The following is a 27,381-nucleotide window of genomic DNA, read 5'->3' as shown; positions in this document are numbered from 1 at the left end:
TATCTTAAAGCCTATCAATCTTCACTCTTAGATGTACACGTTAGTTATATATTCCTCAGCTGGCAGTGGTTCAAGAAATTTCTTTATGGGATATGTTTGTATTACTTAAAAGGTTTTTGAATTCTACTCAACTCTAGATTTTTCAAGGAGATTTTGGGTTCTGGTGTTTATGAAGTAGATTTTCCTGTTTGAGGTACACCAAAGCACCGTAGATAGTGGTGCTAATGAGTATAGAAAGAATACTGAAACAGAGTTAAAAAAAAATAAAGCTACTAAGATAGTACCATTTTGTTAACTTCATTTTATACTTTGCAGTTTTGGAGAAGTGCTATATTTATAATTACATTGACTTTTGAGGATATAGAAATATCAACCAAGAAAATTTTTCATTATATAGTCTTCACTGTATTATTTTCAGAAGCTTTATTCTGACACTTAAAATTTCCTTCCCTCCTTCCTTCCTTCTCTCTCTTTCTTTTTCTTTTCTTCTTTTCTGCTTTCTTTCTTTCTTGCATTTGTAATGGTAGTTGTGAAGTCAGAGTATTAGAGGCACAACCCCGCGTATCATACAGATTTTTTCTTGACTGTTGGTATGAAAAAGCAGCAAGTGAATGTTGTATTAGTATGACATTTTTTCCATAAGCAGGAGGTGTAATCTTTAGTTAAAAAACAGTGTGTAGTTAAAAACTTATGCCTTGCTTATTATGGCCATCAGCACAGTTTTGCTCTTAATTTCTTACAGGTTGATGAGAAGGCTCTGAAACATATAACAGAAATGGGCTTCAGTAAAGAAGCATCAAGGCAAGCTCTTATGGATAATGGCAACAACTTAGAAGCAGCACTGAATGTACTTCTTAACAGCAATAAACACAAACCTGTTACAGGACCACCTCTGAGAGGTAGACTTCATTAAGCAAAGTGCCAAATAGTATTGTTTGCTTTTCGGGCTGGGGTTTTGTTGCGGGGGAGGGGGGGCTATAAATTCATTTCTATTTGTGGTAAGTGGATGGAGCACCAATTTTGGAACCATGGAGACTTGCTCAAGTTACTCCAAGTCTGTTTATCTTCATCTTTTTGTAAAGTAGGTCTAGTAATACCTTATTTAACCAGGTTGTTACAAGCAGTAGAGAAAATATGATATGAAGTGAGTACTTCTAGTCATTATTTCTAGAACCGTGCCCCTTGTATAAATGACTAGTCTGCAAACTTTTTTAAATTAACAAGCACATGACTTTTACTTAGTGTTATTCTTTAGTCATTCAAGCCTTAATCCTATGTTCTTTTAAAGGATAAGTGGTTAAAGAAAAATTTTATAAAAATGATTTTTTTCTCTCAAAAGATAATTTACATGAACAAATTCAAATTTCCAAGTAGATCATTTAGAGGACTAAAGGTGCTAGTTAATATAATCATTTAAAAACTTTTTTATTGGGGCGCCTGGGTGGCACAGCGGTTAAGCGTCTGCCTTCGGCTCAGGGCGTGATCCCGGCGTTATGGGATCGAGCCCCACATCAGGCTCCTCTGCTATGAGCCTGCTTCTTCCTCTCCCACTCGCCCTGCTTGTGTTCCCTTTCTCGCTGGCTGTCTCTATCTCTGTCAAATAAATAAATAAAATCTTTTAAAAAAATAAAATAAAATAAATAAAATAAAAACTTTTTTATTTAAAAGATGTAGAATATATGGAAAAATATGAAAAGAAATACAAAATCAAACTTAAGGTGACAGGATTATATTTTAGTGTGTTTTCTCCTTTTGTTTTGCATGTACAATAAATATGTCTTGCTTTATTTCTTAAGGTAAAGGAAAAGGCAGGGGGAGAATAAGATCTGAAGAAGAAGAGGAACTGGGAAATGCAAGGCCATCAGCACCAAGCACACTATTTGATTTCCTGGAGTCTAAAATGGGGACATTGAGTGTGGAAGGTAAGTTAACTTTTTTTTTTTTTAATATTTTATTTATTTATTTGACAGAGAGAGAGAGACAGCGAGAGAGGGAACACAAGCAGGGGGAGTGGGAGAGGGAGAAGCAGGCTTCCTGCTTGAGCAGGGAGCCTGATGCGGGGCTCGGTCCCAGGACCCTTGGGATCATGACCTGAGCCGAAGGCAGACGCTTAATGACTGAGCCACCCAGGCACCACTGAAGGTAGGTTAACTTAGAGTAGATTTCTTTTTAAAAGACCAAACTTTATTTGGAATTGTACAAAAAAAGGTTAATAAAGCAACTGACAGTACAAACCTCTATTCTGGGTGTTAAAAATTTTAGTTACAAATTTCCTGTTTGACAGAAGCACAGAACAAAATTTGAATTGTTACATTCTGAAAATACTAAAAGGTAGCTTATTTTGCCCTCTAACTGTATGATGGGAAATCTCACCAAACTCTTACCCCCAGCTTCACTAGATGACAGATTTAGCTATGAAAACAGATCGTTATGGTGGAGAATTTATTATTATATAATCTTATAGGACGTTTTCCCTGTGAATCGTCTCTCTCTTTTTTCTCCACATATTATATATCACGTGAAAATATTCACACAGTGAGTCAATATGCTCTCACAATATGATTTATTCCTTAACATGATATATTTTAGGATTAACGTAAATACTGAAAAGATAAATAAGTATGTTAAATGTATAACTTTTTTCCAAGCCTAGGATATAGTAAATATTTTCTAAAATAGTATGTTTTTAAAATATGATTCCAGGGGCACATGGGTGGCTCAGTCAGTTAAGCATCCAACTCTTGATTTTGGCTCAGGTCATGTGCTGGGCATGAAGCCTGCTTAAGATCCTCTGTCTCCCTCCCCCTCTGCTCCTTCCTCCACCACCACCCCCCCACACACAAAAAAATAAAATAAAATATGGTTCCCAAAAGTTAGGGAAATACACTTTTAAATTCAATTTTCTCTTTTCAGACATATTTTTAATTAAATGAAAGCTTGGAGATAAAAATGCTTTGATAACAAATTTGAAGTGTCCAGATTTCATAAAAATGGAAGCTCATTGTTAGATTATATAGAAAAGGCAGTGTGTTTTGAAAAAAAAATGTTTGATATAGATGAGACTTGTAAGCAGACACATATAACAGCAATATTTTCTTGGTTATAAAGCATAATGTGTTGGTTTTCCATGCTGTTTAATAAATTACCACAAAGTTAGTGGCTTAAAACAATGCAAATTTATTATCTCATAGTTCCTGTGGGTCAGGAGTCTAGGCAAACTTAGTTGGGGCCTTTGCTTGAGATTTCAGCCGGGGCTATGATCTTAGCTGAGGCTTGAGGTCCTCTCGTACACTCACTGGCTGTTAGCAAAATTTAGTTCGTTGTGGATTAAGATCAAAGTCCACATTTTCTTGCTTGATGTTGCCTGCGAAGTGCTTTGAGCTCCTGGAAGTTGTTGAGTTCTTGCCACCTGACCCCCTCCATAGGCAGGTCACAACATGTTTGTTTGCTTCTATAAAGCAAGCAAGAGAATCTCTACTGCTTCTTCAAATTTCTGACTTCCTGATATTTTTGTCACAACTTCTTTTATACTCTCCCAGTCCGAACTTCTGTGATTTTCTTTTATCCTTCTGCTTCCGTACATTTGGTTTTGACTCTTGCATATGAGGTCGAGACTAAGAATGGTAATTTTATGGTGATCTGTGTACCTATAATGCTTCAGTTCTCACGGAACATACTCTATTCCAACAAAATTAAATAGTATTAGCATTCCATTTGGAAAAAGGTGTCAAAGTTAAGATACATGACATAAATACTACACTAAATAACAAATATCAGTGTTAGAGAGATATGCTTCTGAGGAGACAGAAATTTCTGAACACGTATGGTAATACAGGCCATTGTTTTAGTAGATATGATTTGTTTATGTCACTCTTACAGACATGACGTGGGATCTGCTAGAATGTGAGAAAAATATGGACATTATGTAATATATATAATAATATTCCAGATCCCTGGTTTTTACAGGGATTACAGGGAATATAATCTATGACCTTCATAAATTACTAAATTCAAGAAATTAGATATTTCTAATATTTGTACAGTACAGCCTCTTAAATTTGATCCCAAATCACATGTTTCTGCAATCATCCTAACATCAGAAATCATCCCCTCCAACTTATATTAGTTTTTGTTTTTTTTTGAAGAGAGAAAGAGCACAAGTAGGGAAGGGGGCAGAGGAAGAGGGAGAAATCTCAAGCAGGCTTCACACCCACTGCAGAGCCCTATTACGGCTCGGTCTCACGACCCTGAGATCATGACTTGAGCCAAAATCAAGGGTCGCACGCTTAACCAACAAGGCCACCCAGGTGCCCTTTTTAAGTTTTCTATCATATTTGGTGACCACTATTCTCAGAGGAGCAAAATTTTCTTTCTTTCCTAGAAGTACTGTGAGGGCAAGCCAGCTAGAAAAGATGGGAGATGGGCAGAACGCTTCTTGGAGGACGTAGCATTTTAGACAGGTCCGCGGAGCAATGTTGGATCAAGGGCAGTCCAAGTAGAGGGAGCTCCGGGTGCCCAGGCTTGGAGGCAGCAGAACAGCAGTTCCCGGTCTTTGGGACAGTGTGGGAGAGGTGGGGATAGAAGGCCGGAGATAGAAGTGGTAAGCTGGGGACAGATAAAGAGAATTTTGTCCTAAGGGATTTTTATTTTATCTAGATGGCAGTGCAAAGCCGTAAAAGGGTTTTTGGCATGAAAGCGATGAAGTTTGGTGCTTTCATGAAAAACAAATGTTTTTTTCTCTGTCTGCAAGGTGGAAAATGGGATGAGACTGAAGCGAAACTGCATTCTATGGGTTACGAGGAATTCTTCATTCTGTAAATGTCTTTTACGTAGTATTTATTTGTACCAGGTCTATGGCTAGTGGTGGGGATACAGGATATAATAAAATAGCTCTTTCTAAACATTCAGGGCAATATAGGGATCTTGTAGCTCTTGCCCCAAAGAAGCTTACTGTCTAGTTTGTGAGACAGAAGAAACCACAAATTAAAGGGAATAGAAATACTTATTAAAAAGGATTTTGTCATTTACTAAGTGTAAACAACATTGAACAAAATATAAAGACTAAGCAGAAGCAGTTTCGAATACAGCAATCAGACATGGTATATATTTCTCCAGGCATTCCTTGGAGACATCACAGGTTCAATTCCAGACTGCCACTGTAAAGCTTATAGTGCAATAAAGTGGGTCAAAATTTTTTTTGGTTTTTCAATGCATACAAAAGTTATGTTTACACTATACTGTAGACTATGAAATGTGCAATTGCTTGTCTAAAAAACAGTGTGCATACCTTGATTAAAAAATAACATTATTGCTAAAAAATGCTAACCATTATCTGAGCTTTCAAAAAGTCATAATCACTGATCACAGATCACTGTAACAAATATAATAATAATGAATAAATTTGAAATATTGTGAGAATTACCAAAATGTGAGACAGAGACATGAAGTGAGCAAATGCTGTTGGAAAAATGGTGCTGGTGGACTTGCTGGTCAGAAGGTTGCCACAAACCTACAATTTAAAAAAAAAAAAAAGTAATACCTGTGAAGTGCAATGAAATAATGTATGCCTGTAATCTTTAATAATATTTAATCCTTTATTTCAAAGTTTTATTGCCAAAATAAGACCAAAAAATTATTTTGAATGGCTAGGTAATACTTTAACCAGACTTGAAAATACTGGTTGGTTTAACATTTCATTGCTTTAAATGTTTGACCAAAAGCTGATTCTGTGAGTAGCAGCTCTTTAGACCCTAAACTTTTTCTTTGATGATGTTGACATCACTCATAAGAGATTGATGATAACACACATGACCACAAACACCTGGACAATAAATTGATACGTATATATACTGAAGATTATTGTGCTTATAGATGTTTCTTATATTGCCAGGGCCCTGCCTTCATGTAATCAGTCCTGTTACAATGAAGGTGACAGGAAAGATGTGAATGCTTGCCTGTGGCTGCCAACCTCACTGTTCTCTTTCTCTTATAACCCACTCAATCCTACTGCAGCTTTCGTAGGTGAGCTGGGGTTCATAGCAAATAAGTGGATGAGTCAAGCAACTGAATTGTTTTTCTGCTCATTTTATGATTTTATGTGTTTTCTAAATTGGAAATAAAGCCTAAAATAACTTTTTACTTTCATAAAATTGAATCTGCACTTTGGTCTTCTCTCAGAATTTGGTCGCTGTTCTATAAATCTTGAGTTCTAAGATTAACTCTTCCTTGATGGTAGAAAATGTTGACCATTTTTCTAAGGAAAATTTAGGAGGCTTTTCAGGATGGAGTCTCCATACTATTTAATGGGTAAATGCTTCATGGACAGCTAATGAAAAAATGTAGGATCTTATAATTTTAATGTTCATAACGTTGGTGTCGTTGTGTGGGTCTGTTACGTCTCAGATTGATTATAAAGAAATAGTCATGATTCAGTGATACATATATTTGGGTTTTTGCATTTTTGTTTCTAATTTAGTTGAATAATCAAATCTTTCTTGCTTCTAAGTTTTGTATCGTATGAGCTGTCTCAGGATTTTGTTTAATTTGAGTACCCTGAAAATCATCTTTTAGCTGAGTAAATGTAGGCCTCGATGGACTTGTTATTATCATATCAGATTCTATGTAATGTGTCAGGCTTCTTGGGAAAAAAAAAATGCATCCTTTAAGAATATACTTCTGACATGGGGAGCCTGGGTGGCTTAGTCGTTGGGCGTCTGCCTTCGGCTCAGGGCGTGATCCTGGCGTTCTGGGATCAGGCCCCACATCAGGCTCCTCTGCTGGGAGCTTGCTACTTCCCTCTCCCGTTCCCCCTGCTTGTGTTCCCTCTCTTGCTGGCTGTCTCTCTCTCTGTCAAATAAATAAATAAAATCTTTAAAAAAAAAAAAGAATATACTTCTGACAAATTTAAGGTAGGTTAGTAACACATTTACCTTCACATTATATCATATAATTTTCTCTAAAAGGGTGCTATCATTTCTTTATTCTAATTTTTTAAAATTTCTATCAGAGATCATTGATCATCACATAGAGATTTTCTCTTAACATTAATTTTTTTGTTGTATCTTTAAATTGGAATCAAACATAATTCTAGTTGACATTTTTATCAGTATTCTGAAAAAAAATGAGGTTGGATTACATTATTCTCTGAGAGTAATCACTAATTAAAGTGTTTCTTTGTGATATGTAATGACTTGATGTCAACTTGGGAAGATTTAATTGGTCAGCATGTGATAGGGTTGTGTTCCAAAAGGCTCTTGTATATAGATTTTTCTTTTTGAATTTGGTTTTACAGACTAGATATTATAATTGGTGGCTAGATTATTAAGCCAACTTTCAAAAATCAATTTTTATTCCATCATATGCTTTATCAGTATATCACGTCAGTGATACATATCTACCACTTAAAACAATGTCCACTGGGAATATGTATTTTAAATTTCAACTTGAGGCAGAAAGAGTAGGTTTGATTGTTTCTGTTAGTATGGAAGATAGTTAGGTTGTCTAGGGATGGGGATAGGAATGCCGTGAGACAGTAACTTTACTGTTTTAACTTTCTAAATCTAAATAAGAACAGGATAACCTTAATTTGTTCTGAATGGGGAACAAGGGGCCTTGTGAGACTAGTGGACAGAGTAACTCTCTTACATTTATATTTATCTCCATTCCTTTTTCTGTGTAGTTTATTCTGTAAATTATATGTTATCAGTTTTATATGTTTCTTCATATTTTGCATCAACATTTTAGAAAGCAGAATAAAGAATATAACCTAGTTATATGCAGAGTAAACAGAAAAATATGAAGAGAATTCAAAGAGACATTTTTATGAGAAGAATAAGATTTAAATTAAATAAATATGGGAACTAAGAACTCATCCAACATATATAAATGTTGGACATGGTCATAGGTGATCAAGCTTCCTCTTTCCAGGACCACTCTTATCTCCCTTTCCCTCCTTTGTTTCATGGTTCATAGAGTTCTGTAATTCCTCAAGAAGCCCGATTATTTGATTCTGTCTTTTTGGCTTGTTGGTGATAATTGAGAGGAGCACCTCTTACCTAGTTGTATCTGTGTCCCTTCTACTTTCAAACTTGCCAACTTGTCTCTTTCTTGTAGGGTCTACTGAAGGCATAAGAAGTAGCCAGAACCTTCTTTTCGTACCACGTTCTCTTAAAGCATCAGGCTCCTTAGTTAGGTGGTCTCAGGTTCAAGACAGTAGGCTACAGTGTAAATGCACAGTAAGGAGTTCCAGCTTCTGGTTAGGGGATGAGGAGACGTTCACTACCCTGCACTCTTTCTTTGCTAAAAAGTTTTACATTTGAGATTCTGTCACTTGTGTCACCGTTTTCTGGCACCAACTTCTAAATTAGTTTGCTTTAAGTTATAAGCCACAGAAATGCAAATAAGCAAAAAAGGAATTTTTTGGCTCAATAACTGGAAAGTCTTTTTGTCTCTGCATTCCGCTATTTTTATTTGTTGACAGAGTGTCTCCACTTGGTAGCAATGATTGACCTAGGTAGCTCCAGGTGTAGCATAAGGCCAACATATAATGACATATAAAGATATGCAGGTAAAAAGACTCAGTTTTGCAAGAAAATTTTTGAGGGGCAAAGATAAATACCTTTCATCATATAATTATTGGTTACCCAAGCTCAACAGAATCCTAATAGGGATTTTGGCATTCATGTATGTGGAGTGGCTAGAACAGAAGCCCAAAGAGACTTGGAGAAATGAGCACTCTAGCTGTTGGTGTGTCAAATCTCCATTCATAATATGAGATAAAAGGTAATAAAAAAAAATTTGTCAGAAATAAGGAAATGGTCCTCATACCTGGAAAGTCAGACAGGAAAAGGCCTTCTTCGTCAGGAAAAGCCCTTGGTCAGGAAAGCACAGGACATCTTTATTGATTAATTGATTTAATTGATTTCATCAGTATTATATGTAAGGAGGAAAGAGTAATTCCCACAGCTACCTTCCCCCTCAAAGCAGGATTCTATTACCAAAAGGAGAGAATTGAACAGGATTCTGGGACAGATAAATAGACAAACTATTCTATTACTAGCTTAACTCACAACTTTTTTTTTTTAAGATTTACTTGTTTATTTTAGAGAAAAAAGGGGAGCACTCACACATGGGGGGAGGGGCAGAGGGAGAGAATCTTCAAGCAGACACCCTGCTGAATATGGAGCCCAACACGGGCTTGATCTCATGACCCCGAGATCATGACCTGAGCTGAAAACAAGAGTCAGACGTTCAACCGACTGAGCCACCCAGGCACAGCTTTTGTATTTACCAGTTGTATGTCTTTGGGCAAGTTACATAACCTCTTAAACCGTAATATCTTCATTGGGAAATGGGAAAATAGTAACAGCACCTAAGTTGTAGGGTTGTTGAGAAGATCAAATTAGATAATGCACATAAAGTGCACAGTGCTTGGCACATAAGCCTCCATATAATGGTTGTTCTACCACCACCACCACCACCATCATGATTAGCAATAGCAGCAACAGCCTCTTCCACTCATCATCTCCTCATCTCCACCCCTACTACCCTCCCTACTCCAGGCGCTCATCAATGCTCCACTGACTCTTTGCAGAACTTTATCATCCCATTCTCTATATCGTGGTCTGCTTCTCCCTCTACCCTTCCCCCTGCTTGTGATCTCTCTTGCTCTCAAATAAATAAAATCTTTAAAAAACGAAATGAAACAAAAACATGAATTTGATCCCACTACCCCCTTGCCTAAAATGGTCCATTATCTCTTCAATGGCAGAAAAACATTCAGACTATACTACATGCACTATTTTTGTAGTGTTCTATTATTCTATTTCCTGTGAATTTTGTGAGAAGTAGCATTTACTTGATTAACATGACTGCATAACTTCAAATTCTGCATAACATTCAGATGTAAATAATATAATCAGATGTTAGCAGATATAATATTGGTGGTTTGATGGGTAATTGACATGAAGTTGCAGGCTTTTGATTGTTGGTAGGTGTCTTTTTTGTTTTTGTTTTATTATCTTTTAATCAAGTTTCAAGTCAGCTTAAATAGTTTGGCTTATAGATTAATAGCTCAGATTTTGAAGACCGAAGAAGAGGGGGCTGTAGGAAGGAAATGTGATATAATGGTAATGGCTTAATTGGAAAGGCAGGAAATGAAGTTAGGAAAAGAGAATATGGATGTTTTAGGCCAGATGTTCTTGTGAAGGGTTTCCTCAAGAAAGGATCACCCAAGTACAGATCTTCCTTCACTTAAGAGGGTTACATAAACCTATTGTAAGTTGGAAATGCCATAAGTCAAAATACATTTAATACACCTTAGCCTAGCCTAACTTAAATGTGCTCAGAACACTTACATTAGCTTAGAGTTGAGCAAAATTATCTAATACAAAGATTATTCTATAACAAAGTGTTGAATATCTCATATAATCTATGGAATACTGACATAAAAATATTCCACAGTGCTGCACATGTAATGTCCTGATTATGAATGTAAATTTAGTAGTGATTTGAATTTAATTAATATATAATTAATGATTATATATATAATATTATATATGGATTTAGGGATAATCTTAGTGAACATTTTTAAAGAAAATATATAGAAAATTGATTAAAATCAGCTTACCATAAATTTGAAATGCACTTTTTAAAGCATGTCTTAGAAGGGCATTTTAAGAATAGGAAACTAAGAATTGAGGTTAATAAATGTCTTGATCAGGTACCACAAAAGTGTATTGTTTCCTGTTCTATTGGTGTTAATTGATAAATTTAGAAAAAATTAAAAGTATAGGTAACAAAAGAAAAGGAAAATGACCCATGATCTCATCACCATATTCTGGTTTTGTTTCTGTTTGAGATCATACTTACATACAGCTGCTTTTTTGTCCTAACAATACAATATAACCATATTTCTATGTAATTATATATTCCTGCTAGCACAATTTTTAATGGCTCCATAGTTATTGTTATAATTCCATTAGTGTTGCTAGTAATTTAAAAGTTTCCATACTTTGCTATAACAATAACCTTCCAAAATAATATTTTAGTTTAATTATTTACATAGCGATGGTTATTTTTTTCAGGCAAATGTATGGAAATCAAATTATTTGGCATACATATTTTTAAGATTTGTTAACCGTGTTATCAGTTGTGATATATAATTAATTTTCTTTGGTCCTTAGATCTATAGAAGATAGATATAGCTTTTCTCAGAATGCTGGGACACATGAGCCTCTTTTTCATTTTTGCCATTCTTCTATTTTCCTCCTCCTCAATTAATGGTCCATTCATTTAAGCATTTATTGACCATATAAATAGAATAATAAGTAGCCATTATTGAGCATCTGCTATATGCTAAGAACTGTTCTAGGTGCTTTGCATACTATTAATTTGTTTAATCATCTGCAAATTCAAAATAGCATTTGCATGTTGTTATTTCCATTTGACAGATAAGTAATAGGCTTGAAGGGATAAAACATTTTACTCTTAAGAAGTATAGAACTGGAACATGGTCCCCTGTCTATCTGATTCCCAACTCAGAACTCTTTCTATGATGTTCTGTTTCTAAGCACTTGTTGGTTTTAGGGGGAAAGAGCAATCGAGTTTAATTTTAAGATATGTTAATTTTTATAAATCAAGGAGAGACATCAAGCAGGCTGTCGAATTTAGAGATCAAGTAGAGGTGGAGGAACGAGTAAAGGAAACTGAGAAAGCCGCTGCCAAAGAAGTAGGAATATGAGAAAAAGTGAGAGATAAGGATGGAAAGTGTCCATTGAGTTTACGTAGCATCAACAGTGTGCAGGTGAATGTTCAACAGCAGGCTTTGGGAGAAGAAATGGGGGTGGGGGAATGCCCTTGTGTTTTAGCTTTTCCTGATTTCTGTGTAAATATTTCCACTGTGGCCAATTTCAGACTATCAGTAGTTTATTCCGGAGTTTTCTGAAAATTTAATGTCAGTTCTAGTACAATGTTCAAGTTGGCTCCAGCATACCACTCATTGAAGACCTTGACAAAAATAGTGCCAGTGAAGTGGTGGAGTTAGAAGACAAGCTGAAGGATATCCAGCAGATAAATGTTACATGGACATTAAAATGATTATTTTGAGAGGTTGGTAAGAAAGAGAATATTTAATATAGCATGAAAAAGTTAAGCTATATGCTTGGGATGATGGGTGATTTCTCTTCCTGCCTATCACATTATATTTTTAACAGGTTACATTTTATTTTTATAAACATGGATAACATAGTCATTTAATAACTACTTGTGTTTATATGTACCTGCAAGGCATGGGACATAATCCCTGGTCTTATATTTTATAATCTAAGTCAGAATTCATACAGAATATATTTGTAGAGGAAATAATTTTTTATTGAGGAAACAAGTATATAAATGTTGAGCTGATAGACAGATTTTCAGAGCCAAAGAATTCTGTGGTCATTACAGAATATACACAACATTTAGAGATATTTTATACAAACAGCCCTGATTTGTATCATTGAAATTTTTGAGGTAAAAAAAATTAAGTATAAAATGGCTGAAATGTAGACATAGAAATATTAGAGAGTGTTATACTTCAGATATGATGTGAATTCATGTACTAGTCAGTTGAGACCAGCTTTTTGTAACAAATACCTTTAATGATTTATTTCTGTTTTGTTTTACTTGTTGGAGGATTAATCTGCAGTAGTTTCAGCTATTCACCTTGAATCATTTTAGACATCAGTAGGTAACCTGTTGTACCGTGGTACTATGGCTTTTTAAAAATCGTATTCTAGCCATAAGTGGACATTCCTTTGCTTTTTCTTTATAAAAATCCTCTTTACTTTAACTTTGTTGTACCTGAAAATAAAGTAGCTTTAAATTTCACTAGTATATTTTGGCTTCAAGTTGTAAGAGTTCTCATTTTTGTTTTGCTGTAGTTTTCTGTGAAATTTGCAAGAAATGTGTTACAAAGATAATATGGAGTCTAAAATTATCATGTTCATGATCCTGGAAAATATTAATCAGCTTGGAAGAAAAGATCACACAAGTTAAGTTTAGTTTCTTACATTTGACTGATGTTTCCTGTGTGAGAGTTTTAGTTGTTTTGACACATCATCCTTTCAGTTTTTACAAGTTTGATAATAAGTGACATTTTTGTTGGTATTTCCATTATATTTTCTGCAGTAAACATTGATATTTAAGTTAAAGCAAAGATAATATAAATTGTTATTTCTAAATGGTTTCTGACTCACAAGTTTAGCACCTCCTGTATAAATGCCCAGCTTATTAACCAGGGAGTGTTACCTGACTTAACCAAGTCCACTAGTGCACAATTGAACTAAAGGCATTAATGGCAGGGAGTAATATGGGGATGATAGTAAGACTGCAGTACCTCATTTGATTAAAAATTCTTGTGTTCTTATATGTCCAGGATGGGCTAGGAAGACGAAATAATCCAGTTTGAGAGGAGTTTTATAAGAAACACAGAAGTATGACTGACAGTGCTTATTTTGGTATCAGAGTTGGTTGCATGGAAAGAAATAAGGAATGGTTCTTTATAGTTTAGGGTTAATGCATTGGGATTAAGAGCTCTGATGACTCAGGTAAAATGGAGCAACTGCAGGGAACATGTTAGGCTCCACGAAACAATGTCACCATACCCCATTACCTCATCTTCTTTAATGCTCCTTCATTAGAGGAAAAAAGCATTATACCCATAGGGGGTGACCCAGAAAATGTTTTTTCTTCTTGAAGTTGTTAGAAAATACAGATTACAAGAGATTATGTTACCATGGTGGTATGAATAGACAGTAGTAATTACCAAAAAAAAAAAAACCTTTATTTTTTTAAAATGGTTTTTTCTTCATAAGAGTGCATATTCAGTCTGGGAAATAGTGAATAATCATTTATTCATTCCACAATATTAACTTGAGGCTTACCATGTGGCAGGTACTATGCTAGAAGGGATATATTGGTAAAAGAACACAGTTCAGAGATCTTAAAGTCTAGCATAGGAGAGAGATTCTGGCAGTTCTGTGCCAGTGTGTACATTGCTGTGCACAGATCGAGGGTGCTTGGCTCAGTCTCTGTGGGGTTGGGGGAGAAGGATCTCCCAGAAAAAGTGAAATCCAAGCTGAGAACCGAAGAGAGGCTAGAGGGAACACTCCTGGGACATGTCAGGCACTGTACAGGGATGGACGCGTGTGTGATCATAATACACTGAAAACACTCAGAACAAGACTTCTCATTTACCAGGAAGCGAAACTCTGTTTTCAAGTGTCTGTTAGTTACTGATGGAGAAAAGGCGAAATTGTGGCTAGAAATGCCCTCTGGAGAGGACGTTACAAAATTTGTGTTTAATGTGTTGAGAGGTAGAAGAAAAATTAAATTAATCCAGTGGCATATTTGACATATGAAATGTGTGATGTAGCCATATTCCTGCAATTTGTTTATAAAGAAAAGAAGGAAAATCAGCCAAGTTAAACAAAATGTATTCTCACTTAATGAATTGATTTGTACAGATAGTGCTTTTTTTTAACCTGGCAAAAATATTTTTATGGTAATCCTAACCTGTGTTCCATGAGGAAATACTGAAAATGACTCACGATTATTAATGATTTAATGCTACTAGCACAGTGGTATCTTTGTTGAGGAGAGGTAGCAGGGAAGTTAATAGTGGAGTCTGGAACCTGACTGCTTGGTTAATCCCAGCTCTACCCTAGTTAGTTGTACGACCTTGGTCAAGCTTCTCCAACTTCCTTATTTGTAAAATGGGAATGTTATTATAGTTGTACCCTGAGCTAAGTTCATTTGGTCTTTTAACTATACGAGGAATTTTATGTACTCCCTGAACTAAACTTTTTTTTTTTCTTTTGCATTCGTAAGGGCTGGCTTAGACTTGCATGCCTTTTTGAGTATGACTGGAGAAGGGGCATCTTTGCAACTGTATCACTAATGCAGGTTGTGTGTTTTCTCAGCATTCTCACATTTGTTAATTTATAGCAGCAATGATTTTATGCTTCACGCCCTCCATTTTTGCATTGACTTTTGTCTCTGTTTTTAAAGGGGTTTTGAGATACAAAAGGATTAATTCTGTGAACATTGAGTATCATAAATTGGTTTATTTGTGAGCTTAGCCTTAAGCTTAATGTGTGTCACAATTATGAAATAATATCATGAGAATAACAAAATTATATCTTTGAGTCACAAAAGAAAAATGCCATGTCAGATTACTAATGTTCATTTTTGTGTCCTTTTATTCTGGGATTTGCTGGGGGTTTTGTTTTTATTTTTTGTTTGTGTTTTTTTTTTAGATTTTACTTATTTATTTCACAGAGAGATAGGGAAAGCCAGAGAGCATAAGCGGGGGGAATGGCAGAGGGAGAAGGAGAAGCAGGGAGCCCAACGCTGGGGCTTGATTCCAGGACCCTGGGATCATGACCTGAGCCGAAGGCAGACACCCAACTGACGGAGCCACCCAGGCACCGCTGGGATTTGCTGTTTTTACATAGCATAATGGACATCAATTTTGGGATATTAGTATATATAACCTTTTCCCCCCTTGAAATTAATAATTAGTGGTGATTGTGTTTTTACCTAAAATTGTACCTGCAAGGGTTTTTTCAGGAACACGTCTTCATGAAGCAAGTTTCCAGCCCAGGACTTTTGTGTGTGCTGTTCCTTCTTGGTTACTCTTCGTGACTTTGTATTGCTTCTCATTCTTTAGCGCACAGCCAAAGCACACAGAGAACTTTTCCTCCTAAACTGGTATACTCCCACTCCTCCCAGTTTTATATAAAAGTCTATGTATTTCCCTCTTAGTCATTATCACAATTTTAAACTGTGTTATTAGTTTATTTACTTATTTGTTGTCTGCTTCTTCCCATTTTACCTAAAGCAACACAGGATAGAGAGAGCATGAGTCTTACTACTGCTTTGTATATAATGACGCTTGTCCAGTGTTGACACTTGTCCAGAGTCCGTGCTCACTTAACTATAGTATAACTGAATAACTGAATGAAGAAAATGGGTAGGAAGCACACAGCTGCTCGATGGTAGGACTGGGATTTAATTCCAGTTGTCGGTCTAATTCCAAAGACCTCATCCGGGCCATGAGAAAAGCATTTTCACAACTATTTTCTAATTGATTCTTCACCATAATCTTGTAATAAATATAATTATCCACACTTTACAGATGAAGAAACTGGAGGTCTTTCTGACTTTGTCAAAGACACATCACTCAGAAGTGGGAGAATGAATTTATTTGGCTTGAGCTCAGTGTTTTCTATGCTGTGCAATATCACTTGAACTCAGTCTAACTCTGTCCCAGTGTGCTTGAATGCAAACCTTTCTGAAGGAAAGTAAGGCAGAAAGTGTATTTTCCATTTCAGTGTTGCGCCCTTCGGTGAGCCCAGGTGACAGTGTTAAACAGGTAATGATTTTGAACTTAGAAGCTTGTTCCATTCCCACTGTTTTTAGTAACTACATCTTTCTTTCAGTAAATACTTACTGAATACCATTTGTTTGACTGTATTATACCTAGGCACTGGAAAAAACAATGCTGAGTAAGACTTACACTCCACCCTCAATTTGATTAATACATAATAATATTTAAAGTACACCACTTTAAAAAAAAAAAAAGAACATGGAGTATCAAAATGAGTGAGATACCTCTGGGCATGGAAAGATGGCCTTGATACATAGTTGATTTAAAAAGTATACAGCAGCTGTTGAGATGTGCATGAGTCTGCTTTTTTGTTTAAAAATATATAGAATATGCATAGATATGTCTATATGAATTATATAAAAAGGAAGAATAACCTCTGAAAATGTTAATAGTGGCTATCCCTAGAGGTGGGCTTGGGTAGGCAGAAGGTAGTACTTTCATTCTATTTGTATTATTTATGATAGGATTATGAGTGATTTTTACTTTTTAAAGTAATTCTTAGTACTTTTTAATATAGAAAAATTTTAAAGGGTATATAAGAGAATTTTATCTAGAGAATGTTTATAATATTTTAAGTGAAAAACAGTAAGATTTTGATTTTCTGATCTATCTGAATTTTCTCTATAATATGATTTTTATAATTTGACAGTGAAGTTTTTACTAAAGCATTCTTTCTGCCCTATTTTCAACAACAACAGCAAAAACAAACGCAAACAAAAAAAATAAATAAATAAAAATAAAGCAAGGTAAGGATCCTAACTAAAGGTAGGGGTTGGTGATAGGGGAGATATGTAAATAGGAGCAGCTTATCATTCAAGTATTGTTTAAATTTGTTTGCATTATTATAATGCCAGTAATAATCATAATCATAACAATGACAGCTCACATTTACTGTGTGCTTATTAAAGCCAAATATTGTTCTAAGTACTCTGCATGTATTAACTTAGTTAATCCTCTGAGGTAGACTCTGTTGTTATCCCTATCTTGAAGAGGAGGCTCAGAAAAGTTATTATCTTGTCGAAAATTACAAAACCACTAAGTGTCAGAGCTGTGGTACAACCTATGCAGCCCTTCTCCAGAGGCTGTACCCTACACACTACTATCTCTGTCGTTTGTGAGATTCCAAATACCAGTCCAACTCTCAATAAGGGTTTTAGTTTTTTTCTGTATTAATGAAAGAGACTGTTAATTTTACGTCAGGATTCTGGTAGTATCCAAATTTTCCTGGTATCCAAATTTATTTTTTTGGCCCATCAGGGATTGGGAAAAAGCCTTTGTGATTTCTGCATCTCACCAGAAATGAACAGATGTAGGCAATAAAATTGTGGCTAACATGTTTTTGATTGCATTCTGTTTTGTTTTCTCTGGGCAGGCAGCTTGGCATAGTGGAAAATAGTGGCTTCAGTTAGATTTGAGTATAAATTCTGGCGTCAACGTTCTCTAGCTTCTAGCCTTTGTTTCTTTATTTGTAAAATAAAGACAATATTGCTCTTCAGGGTGCTTGTGAGAATTACATGAAATAATGTAGGCAAAAGACCTTCAGAGTAGAGTCAGGCACATAGTAAAATCTTAATAAATATTACGTCACTTCTTCTGGTAGATAACCCAGAATTTATTGAAGAATCATCTTAGGAAACAAAATGTACCTGATTTTTTACTATAAAATACAGGTACAACTATGACTGGAAAATGTATATTCAATGAAGAAATATTAATATTTTAAGATGCTTGATTAATTCAGGACATTCCTATATACAAACCCAAATAATTTGTGGCAATTAATAAATTCATTTTTAATGACCCTTGCATTTCAAATCGTGGGAATGTAAAACATTGTAATCAATTATCTTATAAGCATATATTTGAAACTCATGATCTGGGATGATAGGAACATTTTATCACAAGTCAGACTGAATTCATACAGCAATCTTTTATTAGTTTCTCCATATGAGCTTTTATGACTTTGATCTTTTAGGGGCTCCTGACTGGTTCAGTCAGTGGAGCATGCAACTCTCAACCTCAGGGTCGTGAGTTCAAGCCTCACAGTGGGTGTGGAGCCTACTTTTAAAAAGGGGGGGGCTTTGATCTTTTAGATGTTTTCACATTTTTATACATTTTTTGATGAATTTTTCTGTTATTTTTGCTAATCTCCCCTTTTTTTCTCCTATTTAATATTAAATGTTACCAATTTCTATATGTTTTTGTTTCATGTTTCTTCTTCAGGTCATTAAAAGAAAAAACAACTCTGCCTTTTACTACACTGCCTATATAGAAAAATATCTTAGTATATTTATTACTAGACCTGGCCTGTAGTGTTGAGTAGTATTTTGGGTGGTTTGAAAACATCATGCCTTCTGAAGTGTGGCAGAGAGCAACTAGATTCTGAGTGGAGAACAGAGGAGATTTCTATTTGATTTTTGGGCTATTTCTTAATTTATTTAAAATCACATTTTCTACTTTTAGTCATTAGGCATATTCTGTTATTTATTTAATAGGTTAGCTCACTTTCAAAATACTTAACTTTGTACCTCACTTCATTACTTAACAACCTAAGAAAAGATACTGGATTTAAGGACATTCAAGAATGATGAAACATTTAAGGACCTTCCCTTCTTGGCTTACTGTTATTTAATTTTTGAAAAAAATGGATGTATCTGAAAACTATGTTCTTTTAAAAGCACAATTGTATTTTCTGCCTTATTAAGTTTAATTTATTTCTAAGAGCAATTTTTATTTTAAAAAATAATTTTCTTTATGGGTTCTTCTCACTATTATTATGTTAGCATAATAATAGAGATGAAGTATATTCAAAATTAGTAAATTCTTTTATTCTGTAATCTAATGTACATCATCAAACAAATATGGAAATGTTGTCCTTTTATTTCTTTTAGAAGAACTGAAATCAAATTCTCCCACACCTGCATTCTGTATACGTGGTTATCCAGATCCCTATCTGTAGTCCAGGATACTCAGTTACTCTTGTGATGACCTAAGTTATTTGTACTTCCTGACTGTCATAAATATTGGTGGCCCTAACTGGAATAGCTTAAAAAGTGATTCCTAAACATAGCAGATCTAAAATGCTTATTACTTCTCAAATATCTATTCAAACCTAAATGACAGCAAATAAAATACCTTCATATTTGACTTGTTTGGGAGGCTGAAAATTTTCTTCAATGCACTGTACAAGGGACCTCTCTCTATTACATAAATCTTATAGCATCTGTATCTTGAGACTACTGTGGGGACTATTGATAATGTGTATAAGGTGCTGGTGCATGGTGCCTGATACATAGCAGATAGTCAGCAAAAGGCATCTGCTGTTTTTATTCTTTAAGAATGACTGGAACAAATGCCAGTACATGCTTTCTGCTGAAAATGCTCGTTTGTGTCCTGCTTATGTTCACTATTTTTGTTTCCCTAAATTACTACTCCTGGATAATAGTGCCAGCAGAAACTAAAGGTGACCATTTTTCTTCTCTCTAAAGAAAAGTTATAATATTGACTACAGTTGTTAAAAATAAGGTATTTGTGTTGTATTTATAAAGCAAATCTTGGGAAAGGGTGATTTTTAAAAAATAACTCTGTAAATTGTCTTGGCTACTGTTTGAGATCTTGCATATTTCAAAAAATGTGTATTCTTTGTCAAAATTAATGGATGATTTGGCTGGGTATAGAATTGTACTTAGGAAATAATTTTCCTTTAATTTCAAAGACATGTAAAGCCTATTAGGTTGGCTTTAGCTTCCAGTGGTTCTAATGAGAAGTTTCTTGCCATTTTGAGTCTTGATCTTCAGTCTGTGACTTGTTTTGTCACTCGGGAACTTTTAGAGTTCTTCTCTTTATCTTTGTTGTTTGAGACATCTTAGCTGGTAAGCTTTGCCTCCAGTGGGTGTTTGAAAATGTATGGAAACAGTTTTGGTCATCACAGTGACTAGGGAGGATGCTTTGGCATTTAGTGCCTGGATGTCAGAAAGGTTAATTTTCTTACAAAGCAGGAAAGCATCCCACCCAAAGTGTCAGTAGTGCCACTGTTGAGAAATATTGTGACCCTTGTGTATGACAAGAGAAACAAGACATGTACACCAAAGACCAGTCAATATGCTTAGTAATAAGGTTGTAGACATGCTGTATGAAACAATGGAAGAAGAAAGTGTAAATGACAAGTTACAGATTGAAATAGAATAAAAATCACTACATGAAATACAGCCATTAAATTATCTATGAGTATATATTTACCATGTTACTGCTTTGGATTACTAGTTGGACATTATCTGCACTATTAAGCTTAATCACATTTTGGACATTTTTTTTCTGTATTTCCAAGTAGTACCTGCTCTTAATTACTTCAATAAGTCAAAAAATTTATTTATTCTTTTCTGTGGTAGGGTATCTATTCGTAATCTAAACACTTAACAATTCCAGTTCCAGACGGATTTGAGGAGTAACATTTTTGCCAAGGCTAGAACTTGACTGACCCTGATAGCATATGGATTTAAACTGAAGTGGAATTCAGGAAGGAGTTGAGCAAGGGATGTACTTGTGCGGTTTCATAGCAGCTTCTTAGCAGTTTGCAATTCTGTTTCATTAGTGTCTTGGGAAATGAATTACCAGAATAGCACATATAGATAGCTATATTATAAGAATGTAAACATTCAAGGACAAAGCCAAATTCCTTTTGGATTATCCACCATTTTCTCATGGTTCATATCATTGCTTTCCTTCACTAATGTGGCTGACCAGGAAAACTGTACTTTAGAAACACAGAACTCTAAGGAAGCAGAGAGGGATTATGATAATGAGGTGGGAAGATAGTGGAAGATGTTAGAATAAGTAGTTTGATAATTTGTATTAATATAATTTTTAGGTATTTTTAAATAATTCAGTACTAATGCAGAGTCTTCATTTAATATGTATACAATAAACTTTTACTTTTCAGAACCTAAATCACAGCCGCAGCAGTCTCATCAGGGACAACACAGATTGTCACATACTGAGCAAAATGGAGTCAAAGATAATAATCAACCAAGATATCTTCCTCGAAATGATACCAGACAGCCAAGAAATGAGAAACCTCCTCGTTTTCAAAGAGACACCCAAAATCCAAAGTCAATTTTAGAAGGCAGTGGATTACCTAGAAACAGAGGTTCTGAAAGACCAAGTACTTCTTCAGGATCTGAAGTATGGGCTGAAGAGAGAATCAAGTGTGATAGACCCTATTCTAGATATGACAGAACTAAAGATACTTCATACCCTTTAAGTTCTCAGCACAATGATGGTGCTTTTAAAAAAAAGGATAACTCCATGCAAAGCAGATCAGGAAAAGGTCCGTCCTATGCAGAGGCAAAAGAAAATCCACTTCCTCAAGAATCCACTGATTATAATAATCAAAAACGTGGGAAAAGAGAAAACCAAACAGCAAATCCTGATCATTTTTATGACAGGAAACCACGAACAATAAATAACGAAGCTTTCAGTGGTGTAAAAATTGAAAAACATTTTAATGTAAATACTGATTTCCAGAATCCTGTCCGAACTAATAGTTTCATTGGTGTTCCAAATGGAGAGACAGACATGCCAATGAAGGGCAGGCGAGTAGGACCTATTAAGCCAGCAGGACCCATCACAGCTACACCCTATGATGATAAAGTATTTTACAATAGTGGGCCCAAAAGAAGATCTGGGCCAATTAAACCAGAAAAAGTACTAGAATCATCTATTCCTATGGAGTATACAAAATTGTGGAAACCTGGAGATGAATGTTTTGCACTTTATTGGGAAGACAACAAGGTATGCATGCTCTAAAGTTATCATATACTAATATTATTAAATGTCACCTTCTAGTGAGACTGTAGAAGACCATTACTTTGGGACTGTGAGTTTCATTCTATAGCCGTAACTGTTTAACAGACTTATAGATATGTAATTTATAAAAGAGGAAAAATAAAATATTTAATATTCTTTATGGATGCTTAGGGAGGTTTGATTTTTAGATTGTATTCAGAACAGTATTTAAAAGTAACTAAGTGAAGTTGATCAGTTACTTCATTTTATCATCAACTGAACTGTCAATGTTTGCTTTTCTTTCTATTCAAGTTACACTGATTCACAAGGAAGAAAATGAGTTGAGTGGCACAGAGTTAAATTCTGCAGATTTCATTTAACTTAAAGAAAATATGCAATTGGCCTACTTAAAAAAATAAGAACAGAAAGGTTAATTATTTAGCTAACAATAAATGATAATTATTAAGCCAATAATTTAAACATTCTTTAGTTCTACGTTATATGCTGGCTACAGTAGAAAGCAAGAAATCATAGAGAAAAGGGAAGGGAAAGATAGATAAGGTCATGAAGGAATATAGTGGATCAGGTAAAAGAATCTGACTGAGAGGGAGAAGACCAACAGAGAACAGGAGGAGGAAGAGGAAAAAGGTACCCTCAGAGAGAAGGACCTTTGCACGTATTTTCCCTTCTGCCCAACATGCTCTTCTACCAACTGTTCTCGTCCTTGAGGGCTTGGCTCCAACATCAATTCCTGGAGAAGTCTTCTTTGCCCTGCCCCCTCCTCCCTCCTTCACTATTGTCTTTTTCAATCAGTGCCTTGTTCACTTTCTAAAACTTACCACAGTTTGTAAGTACTTTTAGTTTTGATTCTTAGATTGATATCTCCTTCCCCTACCAAAATTTTCAGTTTCTTGAAGGTAGGGCTATGTCTGTCTAGTTTTCCTTGCAGCGCTGCTTCTCCCACAATGGAGGGATTTCATAATTACTTGTTGACCCTGTTAATTGGTTAATTCTGAAGGGGGCACTTATACTGGAAAAAAAGAGTAGTAGGGGACTGGAGATATCAGCAAGATCATAGTAAAAAAAGAGGAGTTATAGTGTGGAGACATGGGTGGATGTGAGGATCAAGTTAAAGAAAAAAATACTCGAAATAAATATTTCATAGGTAGAGTAGTTTCAGTTGATAAAGTAAGGCTGTGCCCATGAGAGTTTGTGTTGGGCTAAAAGGAGTAGTGGAGGCAAAGTTAACTGTAGTTTTCAGGGAACTAGAATTCAGGCTAGCGAATGTGGTTGGATCTTTTAAAAGGATGCAGTAGGGCCAGGGATCAGGAACTGGGCCCTTTTGTGTTCGGTGAATGATGAGGCGTAAGAAGGGTGTTAGATATTTCCTGATGATAGCAGGGAGAGGGGTACAGGGCGGTATAACTAGATGGCGTAGTCTTACAAGGTTTTTGTATGAATGTGGGATAGCATCTGTCTAGAAGCAGCATCTCTACTGTTGAGTTTTTATTCAAGGCTAGAAGGAGGGGAGGAGACAGCACTAGCTGTGTCTTTTTTTTTTTTTTTTCTTCTAGAAAAGCAAAAGCCTTTCCAGAAATACCACCAGATAATCTCACTGGTCAGAACTATTTCACATGGCTCTTGCCTGGTTAGGAAGGCTTGGAAAGCAAGTACAGGTGTTCCTCACCACCCAGACTCCTAGTGTTATAACTTAGACCACTTGCTTTCCAACATACAGGAACTATTTGATTTAGGTAGTGGGAGGCTAATGTTTAGCTGTTTCTCCCTCATGGTAAAGGCAAGTAAAAGGGAAGTAGTTGGAAATCAGCTTGGTTTGTAGAGCTAACAGTGTCTATCTTAGAGGAAGTGGCTACTTGTGTCAGCTGCTTCTGTGAAAGTTTGATAAAGCTGAGAATGGAAAATGTGTTTTGGTATTGGACAATGTAAGATTATTGGTGATCTTGATGAGCAGAGGAAGTAAATGGAGTTCCAAGCTCAATAACTTTCGAAAGGCTTAGTATATGATTCATGCTTTATATTGAAATCCCACAAGGATCATGCCCTAGTAGTAAGTGCAAAACTAATACAAACGAGCCATTACAAAGCCTAAAACCAACCATTTACAGGCTCAAGGATATCTGTTTGTACTCTTATCTGCTGCCAAAAGAACATATAATCCTCTTTTTGTGAAAAATAACATTTTCTAAAACCCCTTCTGTATTTCATCTGCTATGTCTGGTATCCTGTAAAAAATTAGGAGGCATGATTAAAAATACGGAGAGAGAAAATGAATGAGATACAAATAAGCAACAGAGAATAATAACAGACCTACATATATTCAGATATTAGACTTAACAGATAAGTTCTTCAACAAATACTGAGCAAACCGTAATTGAGTAGCTGATAAGTATCAGATGCTTGGGATATATCAGATAGTTCTGGCTATGCTATTACCCTAATTTCTTCAAACACCTGGTGAAATTATTAATGAAGCTTTACTTTTAACTAATTATCTCAAGAAAATCAATAATACTAAATTCATCTGTTACCTTTTCTGAATATATTTAATATAATGTACAGTTTGTGAAAGAGTACCTAACAATTCCCAAAATGTTTTGAGTTTTTAGAGTATGCTTAGAATAATTGGATGATCTTCTAAGGTGACTATTTTGATTTTAATTGGATGTGTACTTTCATTATAGAGTGAGGGACTGTGGGCTCTCTGAAATTACACCATTAATTACACCATTAAACAATATTCACCCTCTGAAAGAGATAGGATTAGTTGTCTTCTGAAAACAACTAATTAAGAGATAACTTTTAAATGTTTTGTCAAGAATAGTCAACTTTCCAATTTTCTAACCAGAGACCAACCAAGATAAAGATTTAAGAAAAACATGAGTTATAACTGTCGTTAAGAAACTGTAATCTTAATTGCATTATGGTGCTATAATGAAGATAATCAGCTAATTTGTATAATTTATCATTTAAAAAACTCTTCACACTATCTTGCCTTCTCTCAACCTTTATTTCCATAGAAGGATTTGGGAATTTGGGACAATTCTCCTTCTCCCTCTAGACTGCCATAATTACTTCAGTTCTTTCTGCCCTCTCAACTGGAATACTTCAACAACCTCCAAATGGTTTTCTTGCTTTAAACCTTATTCCTCTTAAATTTGTCATTGAAACTACTATCACTGATCCGGGGCTTATATCATGTCATTCTTCCTAGTTAAAGTCTTTCACCTGTGGAACAAATACAGCCTGTAGCAGGCATATAGAGCCTCTGTCTGCTGGCCCTTACCTTCTTGTCCCATCTGATTTCCTATTGGTTGGCCCTTCTCACATCATGCCATAATTAACTCTAAACTTTTTCCAGTTTCCTGCACTCATCTCCATATTTTATGTCTCATAAAATATGTCTGTGGAACACCCTCCTCAGTTTTTTTACTGAGCTAACCCTTCTTCATCCTTGAAGACTGTATCTGCTCCAGCAAGTTCTTCCCAAACTCCTCAGCCTTATTAAGTGCGTGGCACTGCACCATTAGTACAGTACACTCCACATTATATAGAAGGCATTTTTTTTACACAGGTTGTTTTTATTAGACTCTAAGCTTCTAAAAGGATGTCAACTTATTTGTTTTCCTAGGGTATATTTTGACTCTTATTTGTTGAACTTACCAGAACTGACATAATTATCTGAGAAGCTTACAATTGAAGCATAGGTCCAGAAATACAGCAATTCACAGATCACGGAAGTATGAGGTTAAGAAATAAAGGAGGAAGGGGCGCCTGGGTGGCGCAGTCGTTAAGCGTCTGCCTTCGGCTCAGGGTGTGATCCCAGCGTTCTGGAATCGAGCTCCACATCAGGCTCCTCCGGCTCCTCCGCTGGGAGCCTGCTTCTTCCTTTCCCACTCCCCCTGCTTGTGTTCCCTCTTTTGCTGGCTGTCTCTGTCAAATAAATAAATAAAATCTTTTTAAAAAAAGAAGAAAAAAAGAAATAAAGGAGGAAGAGACAGATGTGAACGTATATCAAGAACTCTAATATAAGAAGAATTCCCCAAAAAAAGAAAGAAAGAAAAGAAAAATTCCAGCATGGTATCTCTAAACTTGCCAGCATGCAGACCTAGGAAAGAAACACTATAGATTAACTTAATAACCTTTGTGATGTTAATCAGTAAAAACAGATTTTTTTCTTTTTCTGGTATACTCAGGATAACGTATTTTAAAAGATGTAGACAATAAGAATTTTTGTTGCCTTTAGCATTTTCTGATTCTGGTGAGCTTATGAAGAGATACTGTTGGAGTAGATAGTGTTATAATAAGAGCATCCAGCTACCGTAGTCTGAAGGAAGTATTGCGTAAGAGTAAATAGTTTTTCATTTTCATTTCATCTTCACTAAGCAACATTCAGACCTATAATTTCGGTCCTGAGTGGGTTGACCTATCGTAGAGAAGTACTCCAATTAGTTGACCTACTTCTAGTTTCCTTAACAGAAAAAAATTGTTATTGTTATGTTAATCAGTTCCTTGTGAGTTTGTTACTGTGAATTAGTTCCCAGGGCCAAATTACACTAGGTAAACTGATAAAATAAATGTGTCTGGTCTTGCAGTGTGTCAAATCCTATAAATCCTGGATATAAGTAATGTGTTTACTCCTTATCTGATATCCCTACTTCACCCCAGCTGCCTGTGGTGACTGTGGCAGTGAGCCTTCTTCTTTGAGATTTATTTTTGTCATATATTTCTGTTTGTTACATAAATTGCTCCGTAGTTATATTTTCTGACTAGAACATAAGAATTGTCCTGCTAATGTTGTCAGAGGGCTTGAGTGGCTAACAACAAAACATAACACTAGTTCTTTATACACCCATTAACATGTGAATATTCTCTACTGACACTCTTCGTTCTGTCCTGAAATCAGTGTATGTCAGAACTCATACGGATGAGAGAATTTCTCTTTTTTTAGCCAATTTGTGATTATCTAAAGGTAAGTTTTCTTTCTTAAAAATATTATTCCCTTAAAAATTTTCTTTCAAATATTGTATATTTGAAAGTTGCTTAGAGAGCAGATCTTAAAAGTTTTCAGCACAAGAAAAAAAGTTTTGTAATATGTGTGGTGATGGACATTAACTAAACTTACGATGGTAATCATTTCACATATATAC

The 27,381-nt window shown here is 35.4% G+C and overlaps 1 protein-coding gene across 1 annotated transcript in view; it reads left to right on the top strand.

Moving 5' to 3' along the window:
- The window catches only part of TDRD3 (tudor domain containing 3), a 163,876-nt gene that overhangs the window by 104,910 nt on the left and 31,585 nt on the right, over window positions 1–27,381 (top strand). Inside the window, exons 9-11 of the mRNA XM_087865105.1 lie at window positions 743–899; window positions 1,797–1,922; window positions 21,369–22,219. Coding sequence (XP_087721231.1) covers window positions 743–899; window positions 1,797–1,922; window positions 21,369–22,219 — 1,134 coding nt within the window. The remainder of the gene's footprint in view (window positions 1–742; window positions 900–1,796; window positions 1,923–21,368; window positions 22,220–27,381) is intronic.

Source organism: Ursus americanus, chromosome 10, assembly GCF_024610735.1.
Source record: "Ursus americanus isolate L20-20 chromosome 10, mUrsAme1.1.p, whole genome shotgun sequence".
Lineage (NCBI taxonomy): Eukaryota > Metazoa > Chordata > Mammalia > Carnivora > Ursidae > Ursus > Ursus americanus.
This window is presented reverse-complemented; position numbering and strand designations above follow the sequence as displayed.